The sequence below is a fragment of the Triticum dicoccoides genome, chromosome 2B (genome assembly GCF_002162155.2).
Source record: "Triticum dicoccoides isolate Atlit2015 ecotype Zavitan chromosome 2B, WEW_v2.0, whole genome shotgun sequence".
NCBI lineage: Eukaryota > Viridiplantae > Streptophyta > Magnoliopsida > Poales > Poaceae > Triticum > Triticum dicoccoides.
The window spans coordinates 796638872-796648589 of record NC_041383.1 but is presented as its reverse complement, the minus strand read 5'-3'; the positions used below and the strand labels follow the sequence as shown (position 1 = coordinate 796648589).

Genomic DNA, 9718 nt, shown 5'->3' with positions numbered 1-9718 from the left:
AAATTACCTCGGCGCCATGCCTGATCCAACCGTTAAAGCCTTGAAAACTTGTATGATGCCGGAAATCCTCCGGAGCTGGCACGGTGTCATAACATGGCCCCTGTAGGGTGTGGTAAAAGTTTGGGCGTGTTTCGAGTAGGGATCACCTGCTGCTGGTTGTAAACTACACCATCTTCGATGTAGTCTCTAGGTACCGAGAGGGAACGAGTCAGATTAGTGAAGGGAGTGTGGGCCCTGTTGCTCCGTTGGCCTCGAAACTTCTCATGCTCTCAAAGGAGGCCATCGAATGACACGTGTCAGGCCCCCGCATTTTTCAGACCCGCCTAGAATATTTTAGACATTTATTGCACTGCTAGGGTTTTGGCGCCGGAAATTGCAGATCTGCAAGGCGGCACATGAAATCATGCCCAGAAGCGGCATGTAAAGTCCTATGTGATGTCTTTGCGACATCCGTAGGCCTTTTGTAGATGAGGGAGGGGCAGGCCCGGCCACTAGGGGGGGGGCAAAATTACCTCGGCTCCATGCCTTACTTCGCGTTACCGAGTGCACGTGTCTTGGCTCTGGACGAAGAGCAAAGCACTCGACGTAGAGTGAAGTTTCAGTAGTTGCTTTTGCATGTCATCATAATATGGGTACGCTAGGAGGTCGAAAGTCATATAAATATTAAAGCGGCGTTAAATTTAGAGTTTCACAAATAAGACCCATGAAAACTACTAGTCGACAGAAAATAGGGGAGAATAATGATACTAATTAAGTAGTAAATATAAATGCAATGAAAACCATCTTAAATCAATTTTGCATAACTGTTGTGGGTTGAAAAAAAATCCGCAAATATGTAAGCCTAGTGCTTTCATCGGGCACACGGCTTATATGTCCTGTAAGCCGAGTGCTTGCCCGGGGCACACGGCTTATATGTCCTCTAAGCCGAGTTCCTGCGTCGGACACATGGCTTACAGGATGCTCTGTGACGGCGCCGTCAGCCACGCCCGTTGCGGACATGTGGCAGTCTGTTTTGCCGAGTGTGTGTTGGAAGCCGGGTGCTTTTTCGAGTAGATACCGTGTGGTACGTATAAGCCGAGAGTTTTTTTGCAGCACTCGGCTTATAGGTTGCCATAAGCCGAGTTCTTCCTGTTTGCCAGGTGTTTTGTTCCCTAGACTCGGCTTCGAGATTCATAAGCCGGGTGCCCGAAAAATAGCACTCGGCTTATAGGCTAACACACGGGAAAACCGAATTTTCCTGTAGTGTACCAACCTGGAATGTCACATCAGCACCTTCCTTGGTCAACAAGAGATCAGCAATATGCTGTCGTATATCAGATGGTGGGACCTCTTCAAGAAGTGGTGCGGGGACGCCGGTGTCTGCGACGACATTGATGTCACACTGTATGGTGATATGATTATTTCCCATGAGACGCGACTTTTCAAAGTCAATTCTTTTGATAAGTTTGTCAAACCCCAGAACCATACGACCGCTAGAGAAGACAAACGTTCGGGCTTCGGCAAGGGGTGTCGGCACAACCTGGTTCAATGAGAAATACTGAAGCTTGGAAGAAAACTTGAGCAGCACCTTCACGGGCCGCAGGATCTCCTGGTCGAGGGAAACGAGAATGGATATGAAATCGGCGGTCTCCGGGCAAGAGCCGTTGGGGTAGTACTTGAGAACCCAGCGGTATCCTCCGATGATGAAGGGGACTGAATCGATGCTCTTGTCAGTTGGGGTGTGCTTGGTGTCCGAGTAGCCATCCAGCACAATCTGGTGGTACCCGCTGGGTGACACCGCAGCGGATCCCATGTCTGGATGCCACACCTTGCCCTTACGGAAGAAAGACGAGCCTGTATCTCTGGCGGGAGATTAGATGATTTGCCCCACTTTACAAAGGGTTAGATGATTTGCCCCAGGGTTGTCTCAATGATCAGTGGACCCGGCCCCACCCGGCAGCCTCTGAGAGGGGGGGGGGGCAAATTGTCTAAGTGGGAAGTAAAGTGGGGCAAAAGATCTAATTTTCCATCTCTGGCCGACATAGTGAATCTGCAAAGTCGAGAAATACGAGATCAGCTGCTTGTTAAATTGTTGCTGCACTATTGGCATATACTCGCCATTTTTCTACGTACCAACAAGATACATATAGTGATATTATAATAATTTTGTTTCAATAATCGCTTTTTGATAAGAATCACTTCCTGCTAAATTCTTGTTTTCCTTTCTTTTAATTATTAATGGTTGTATCAAGGGCGGTCTTGAAGCTGGGCTAGCAGCGGGGCGGTGGGTGCGGCACTCACGGCCAGGAAGACAGGCGGCGAGGTCCAGTGCTCGGGCGGCAGCCGGAGGGGCGGGCGACGGCGGCTGGCTCGGGTGGCGACGGCGGCAGAAGGTGTGGTTCCGGTTCCTGGCAGAGCAGCGGCGTCCCTCTGCTGGGCTAGTAGCGGCGCCGCGAGAAGCAGATAGCAGCAGCTTGATTGATGATAGATCTGTGTGATTACATCGGTGGATTGATTGATGCGAGAGGTGCAAACCTGATCACGGAGACGCCCCTCGATGGCCGCAGTAGCAGCGCGAGTCGCGGTCGCCGGCAAGACGGATTGGCGCCGGCTGCCGCGTGGTCGGGGTGCTCTGCTGTCCTTCTTGGGCTTAGGGTTTAGTAGCACAAATTGTTATTTTTATCATGGCAGTAGCTTTTCGTGTGGAGTAGTTGGGCCTTTGAGTAATTTACACGGTGTGAATTTAGTTGGGCCTTTCAGTAACAACGAGAGGATGCATATCGATCAACTGTGATTTAGTCATTTCTCAAAAAAAAAAGAGAGACTGATTTAGTCGCCTTAGTCCGGCCCAATAGTCATCTCCTTTTTGCGGACGACTCCTTGTTGGTTGTGGAGGCAACAATTCAAGGTGTCCAAGTGATAAACACCATTATCCGGGACTATGAGCCATCCGATGTTTATGAATATAAGCAGACGAGGGATTGAGCTAGAGTGCTAGACACAAGATGTGCAATCTGCGGATTGTTATTTGAGGATGGAGGCCACCTATTTTTTAAATGCAAACCGGCAAAGCATAGATGGAGGAGAGCCCTGATGTTGGAAGATGTCAGAGAACAGTTTTTTTTTTTGAAAACTACTTGGCGCACTTTATTAAAACTCATATCAAAGTTACATCATCCACAATGTCCGAAAGTAAAAAGCTGGGAGGATCACCATCCCAAACAAAAGTAGAATTTAAATTGAAACTATGTCTAGCAAAATTGTGCGCCAATCTATTAGCCTCCCTAGGGCAATGAGTGAAGGATACCGCACCAATACGGTATGCTTTTTGAAAACAATCAGCCAAAATAGCAGTATAGGGGCCCCAAATCTCAATCACGCCATTGCATGCTTGAATAACTTCCAATGAGTCAGATTCAACAATGACCTGATGACAGCCGAGTCCTTCAACCAACTCTAGTCCTCGCTGAATAGCTACTGCTTCCGCCGTTGTTGCATCAAGGAGATGATGAAGCAACCAGGATGCTCCCGCAAGAGCCTCTCCTCGGTTGTTTCGAAGAATTGCTGCAGCTGCACCCGTTCCATCTTCAAAAAAAGCGGCATCAACATTTAATTTATAAGAATTGATTGGAGGTTTCACCCATATAACTTTATCTGGTTTCTTCTGATCCGCAGCTCGAGAAAAGTTACTCGTGATCGCTTGGATAGCGAATGCAGTACCTGAAGGATTTTGGACATTTTTGCCCTTAACAAATTCTTGTCGCTGCCACCATATATACCAAGCCCCAACCACCAAAGACTCCCGGAATCCCAACCTACCAAGAACAGGTGAATGTCTCACCGGCTGCGTTAGTAATTCTTCAAGGATCACACTACCTGACCTGTCAATTTGAATGACTTCACCTATTATTTCATGTAACCCCAGTTTCTTCCATACTTCTTTTGCTCTTTCACATGTAAACATCAGATGCCGCATATCTTCCGCCCCTTGCTTGCATACTGGGCATTGAGGCTGTATCTTGATGTGTCTGTTTGCCAAGATCGACATCCCTGGGACAATACCATGTAAAGCACGCCGGGCGAAAATTTTCACCTTGCTTGGAATTTGTAACTTCCACAAAATATCCCATACCGGGTTTGCATGCATAGCTCCTTGGCCACCCCCCACCTAGTTTGAGCACCAAATTGATGTTCCCATTCCACATAATAAGCTGATCGAACCGAGAACGAGAACGACTTCGTATACTGCCATGCCACAAAATCTTCAGTCATGTTAGGGCTCAAAGGGATTTTTAAAATTCTTTCCACATCCACCCAAATAAAATTATCTCTAATCAAAGCCTCATCCCACTGTCTTGTAAAGGGATCAATTAAATCTTCTACATTCTGCAGAAGTCTTTGTCCTTTCACAGTTATTACTTTCCTGTTCGGACTGCTAGGCACCCAATGGTCCTCCCATATGTTGATTTTTGCTCCAGTACCAACTCTCCATATGTGTCCTCGCATAAATGTGCGTAGGCCAGCAATTATGCTCTGCCAAGTAAAAGAGGATCCCTTCTTCGGACCCGCTTTCAGTAAATTGACATTGGGGTAATACTTAGGTCTGAGAACAGTCGCACACAAAGAATTTGGTTTTGTGATCAACCTCCAACTTTGCTTTGCTAACATAGCGAGATTAAAGGCGTGCAAGTCCCTAAACCCCATACCTCCCTCGAAATAAGTTTTGCAAGCCATCTTGAAACTAGCTGAAGAAAGAAAGCTTCTGACAATAGCCTGTCTATGGCAGTTATGGACTCAACGAAACAGAGGAAATCACGGGGGAAAGAGGTTGGATGTCGATGCATTCCAATTCATGGTCAGGTGATATACTAATGAGTGGATTGAATTTTTAGCGCCAAAAACTGTCCCCAGAGCACCAGTCCGAGCAACTGGGAAGCACCTCCTAAGGAGACTGTTAAGATTAATGTAGACGGCGCGTTTGATGCACGCACAAGACAAGAAGGGTGGGGACTGATCTGCCACAATTCAGAGTTGGAAATTATCTTTATGGCAACTGGCTCAATCCACAGTCTAGTTGACGCCTTACATGCGGGGACGATGGCCCTCTATCACGCAGTCAAGCTGGGCTGATCAATTGGGTGTAGGACGTGTGCTGTTTGAAACGGACTGCCTAACAGTACAGCAAGCGGTGTGCTCTGAATCGCATGATTTTGCTCCTCTGGGGCAGCTATTTCAAAAGATCAAGGCCAAGCTGAGTTCTCTGTTCATCCAGGCGGGAGTGGTCCGTGTTGGACGCACTTGTAATACGCCAGCGCATGTGTTGGCAGTGACGGCTACTGAGTATGCTAGGAGTGAATCAAACTTTTGGCTAGATGGCTTCACCTGTTGATGTAACCCGTCATGTAACCGGCAATATTGTCGTGATATAATGGAATACAAGTGTTCCATCTAAAAAACACCTTCGACGCATCGCAGCAGCCAGTTTGTTGCACCAACTACTCCCTAAAATTTTTCCCCAAAAAGCGAGCCAGTCCCCAAATTCTCAAAAAAAAAAAAAAACAGTCAGTCCTTCCTCGTGGCCGGGCTAAAGGGGCGAACGCCCTGGGGTAAACCACCATACAAGTGTACAATATATCCAAAATAATAAGTGTAAAATACAAGTGTACCACCATACAAGTGTACAATACATCCAAAATAATAATACACATAAAAGAGACCATCCATCAATTTGTATGAGTGCAAGTTCACACCACATATACTAATAGTTTATACCACCTAGGGTAAACCAATCTGACTAGAATTTCAGTTTGGATTGCTAGTCTCTCTTTAAGATGGACGTCTCACTACATTATGAAATCTATGATAACTAGATATCTGTTTTTAAATTGATGCATAATTTTTCATTTGAGAATCTAGTACGCACCAAATCAAACCAAGTGAATCTGAACGCACATGTCAGATAATCGAATAATATGTAGAAGTGCAATCAACGACATTCTATGTTTTTCATTGATTATAATGATGATAATAATTTGCATTCAAATACCAAATCTAACTTGCAAACTTGCAAGTCACATTTGTCATGTCCTATAAGTTTGTATGACTATCCTTACCTAATATACACTAGAAATTACTATAAGATATTTGTTAGTGTATATGATTCGAAATCTCTTCCATGGTATTGAATAATATTAAAAGATATATGAACACATGCATAGACATGCAAATACATGTGAATAGATCATATACTTTATACAATAATCACAAATCAGTGCAAATGATATTTTTTTAACAAAAATAGAAGTTTTATTGCATCATACAATTTATAATTTCGCCAAAGAAACTTCCAATGATATACATTACAACTATATAATTGTTGTGTGCCTAACTATGATAGTTAGGTAGTAAAAAATTATACCTATTAAAATTTTAATATGGTACAATTAAATTAAAATAAGTATAAAAATTTAGTATGAATAAGTTATTATTCGTGAAAACCGACACTTCTCCAAATCAACCCCATGCAAGGGAGCTGAACCATTTATTGGTACGAGGATAGAGAACATAGCAGCCCCAGCTTTGATGATGTTTATGGTTTGTCTTGTGAAACCATTTGTCATCGGGTAGGAGTTCAATCTGATGGCATATAGAAACAATAATAAAGTGAACTTCCTTGTAAACAGTCTCTCCAAAATGACATTCTTTCCGGTTAAAGTGTCCCCGTTGTTAGCCAATCCATTCTAGCGGGACAATGCTTTCTCATTTGCTGTGGACCTTGTCAGAGCAATATTCCTACTTTAGAAAAATGTGTTATATGATCAAAATATCGCGGATGGAAGAATCACATCTTCAAGGTATGTAACTTTCTATATTGCATCATCTGCACATTATTGGTAATCTGGTATCCCTTTATTGAAAATTTCAAAAAGACTTGAGATTTAATTATGTAGCAGAGTGCGAAACAACACATTAGCAGCAGAGCACAACACGAAAGTGTGTCCATGTCATGTGAGGTATTCCCTTCACAAGGCGTGAGGCCCAGCTTGAGGCAAGTTAGGCTGCAACAGAGCAAGGGCATGTTGCCCTTTGAGTTGTCTTCTAATTAGGATTGATCCCTAATGAATAACAATTTCCCTATAACATACCTTGCCCTCAGCTCACTACTGCCTGCCTGCGGCCTTGGGCATTATTTGCCCACTCATTAATAGATTCTCGAAGAAATTTCAGGCTTGGAAGCCCAATTTGCTCCGCACCAATGAATGACTTGTTCTCGCTTACTTGGTTCTGATGGTGCTTCCATAGCATCTTCTCTCAGTTTTGCTTCTCCCGATGTGGGCTCTGGAAATTAGCAACAGTGGTATCAAAATTTCATTTAGAAGGGGTGAACCGGAGGTGAACTGCGGGCAGTGTCTCCTTCCTTGGTCATAGGTATATATGCAACGTGGTCGCATGGGGATCCTTAACCCGTGCTATTTCAGCACCGTGTTCTGCAGCATGTGACCTTGTCACAAATGGGCAAGCGAGCCTAGGTACTGGTGCCTTGCTCCTGGCACCAGACGATGAAGATGTTGCCTCCACCTTTTGCGCTGCTGCATTCATCTAACTCGGTAATGGAGTCCAAGCCAAATTTTGAAGTGATGGCTAGCTTCGTGGAGGTCTCTCATTCACTCAGTTTTCACCGGCCTTGGCCTTCCTTGGCCCATGATTCTGACCTCTCCATCGCCACTGGTAGGCAATAATTGGGCCAGGGACATCTCTGGTGGTCTATCTGCACATTCCATTGGCCAATATCTCTGGCATTAATTGGCACATCCTCATATCCATCTAGTTGAATCCTAATAAGGAGGACAAGTACTTGCCGTATTTTTGACAAATTATGTAGCATTCTGTCGTGGTTCTCCCATGGCTAACTATTCCACGGTAAGTAATTTTTCGTCTACACTTACATGGGATAGTAATTGCCGTATTTTTTACATTAGAAAACAATTGAAATTGAAAATGATACTCAATGCTTTTGTTATCTTTTTAGATTTCAAAGTTTGCAATATTTTTTTGGAATATTGATGATTTTTAAAATTCCCGATTAAACTTCTCCAATTCCCTTATTTTTGTAAATCTGCATTTTTAAAAGATGTTTCAAATAAATCCATGGAATTTTTTTTACATTTGTTTCCAAATCATCTTGATTTCCCAACTTATTTCAAATTAGTTGGGTTTGGAAACGAAATGACATCCATTTTGTTGATTTTTTTTGTTTCCAAATTTTTGCTGACCGGTGTAGCATGTGAGCGAAACCGTCACTAGGTTGCCAGAAAAACACGTTTTAGCAAGATTGTCTAGGCTTTGTTGACCGGTCTAGCATTGAGCAAATCTAGTTTTTTCCGAAGATTAGGATCCTTCCCTGGTTCCATTTCATTTTAATGAAACCACAACTTACAATGGTTCAAATATCTAGCCAAAGATGAACCTGCTAGTTCAGCAATAAGCCAAGAGAAAAAAACAACATTCCAAAGGATTCAACTAACGAATAGTTTCGTCCACATAAACACAACCTACTTTCAACGTGCTCACAGATCCAACCCCAAGAGCCCGCCCAACAGGATATGCACTAGGAAATCTCCAGAGACTGCACTGGCGGAACCTTCCTGTTCATCCTGGCTAGATCTCCATCATCAACCTTAGTGGCGTCCGGCGATTCGGATGTTGTTTACAAGACAAGAGGCAAAGCTCTCCAACCTACTCCTAGTTTCCAATGCACACAACAATGACCATTCAACTAGACAGTTTTGACACTCGAGGGACCAATAATTTGCAATATTGATGTAGTGAGAGCCAAATCTTTAGCCATTCATCTGGAGAAATCTTACTTAATCCCAAATCTTTTCCTCTCTTTCTCTCCCAAGTGGATTCAACCTCTCACAATTATCTTCCCAAGTAAATATTCCTTGGCCTTTTAAAGGAATATCCTTTTAATGTGAATTTGTGAACCACCTCACATTTCTATTCTTTCAAAAATCCCTCGGTAATTCTCATAAATTATAATACACTTCGAAACCTCAGATACACGAACCCCCTGGCCCCACAGTGCAAAATCGAGCACATGGTCCAAAACCTAATTTATACCCAATGGGTACATTTGCAAAGCAAGTGCATGTTATCCTTGTCCATTTGAGGTGAAACTTGGCCACATAGCTCACCTTACTACCTTGCCGCAACATAGGAAATATCAGGTCATCTCACCTGGCCTATCTCTCAGATTAGGTTTTAACTCCATGCACTCAGCACAATGGCCCACTATCTCTCAACTCTCCCTAGCTATATATATCCTATCATCAGTTCACACATGGCCTTTGGCTTCACTCAAATCATTGCACCAGGCAGGGAGAGCGCGAGTGGCTGGCGGTGAGCATTCCGCTGCCATGCCAAACCGGCGCTCTGCGCCAAGACCAGAGCCGCCTGACCAACTGTCGTCTCCTCCCATGTGTCCCTCTGGGCTACAGTGACTTTCGTCCTATTCTTGCATGTTGCCCTTCCTAGGCCTAGGGTTTAGAACTTCAAATTATTTTTATCATGCTACTTCAGTAGCTTTCTTCTTGTGGAGTAGTTGGGCCTTTCAGTAATTTATACAGTGTGAATTTAGTTAGGCCTTTCGGTGGCAACGAGAGGACATAAGCTCGCTTCGCCTTAGTCCGGCCCAATAAACACCTCTGTCGCATCACAGCAGCCAGTTCATTGCACC

General features: G+C 44.0%; 1 protein-coding gene across 1 annotated transcript in view; it reads right to left on the bottom strand.

The window, feature by feature from the left end:
- Positions 1-4027, bottom strand: part of LOC119361467 (BTB/POZ and MATH domain-containing protein 1-like) — an 11602-nt gene extending 7575 nt beyond the window's left edge. Inside the window, exons 1-5 of the mRNA XM_037626659.1 lie at positions 3856-4027; positions 3700-3794; positions 3458-3564; positions 1656-1841; positions 1253-1472 (exon numbers count right to left, since the gene is read on the bottom strand). Coding sequence (XP_037482556.1) covers positions 1253-1472; positions 1656-1841; positions 3458-3564; positions 3700-3794; positions 3856-4027 — 780 coding nt within the window. The remainder of the gene's footprint in view (positions 1-1252; positions 1473-1655; positions 1842-3457; positions 3565-3699; positions 3795-3855) is intronic.
- Positions 4028-9718: the final 5691 nt, after the last annotated feature.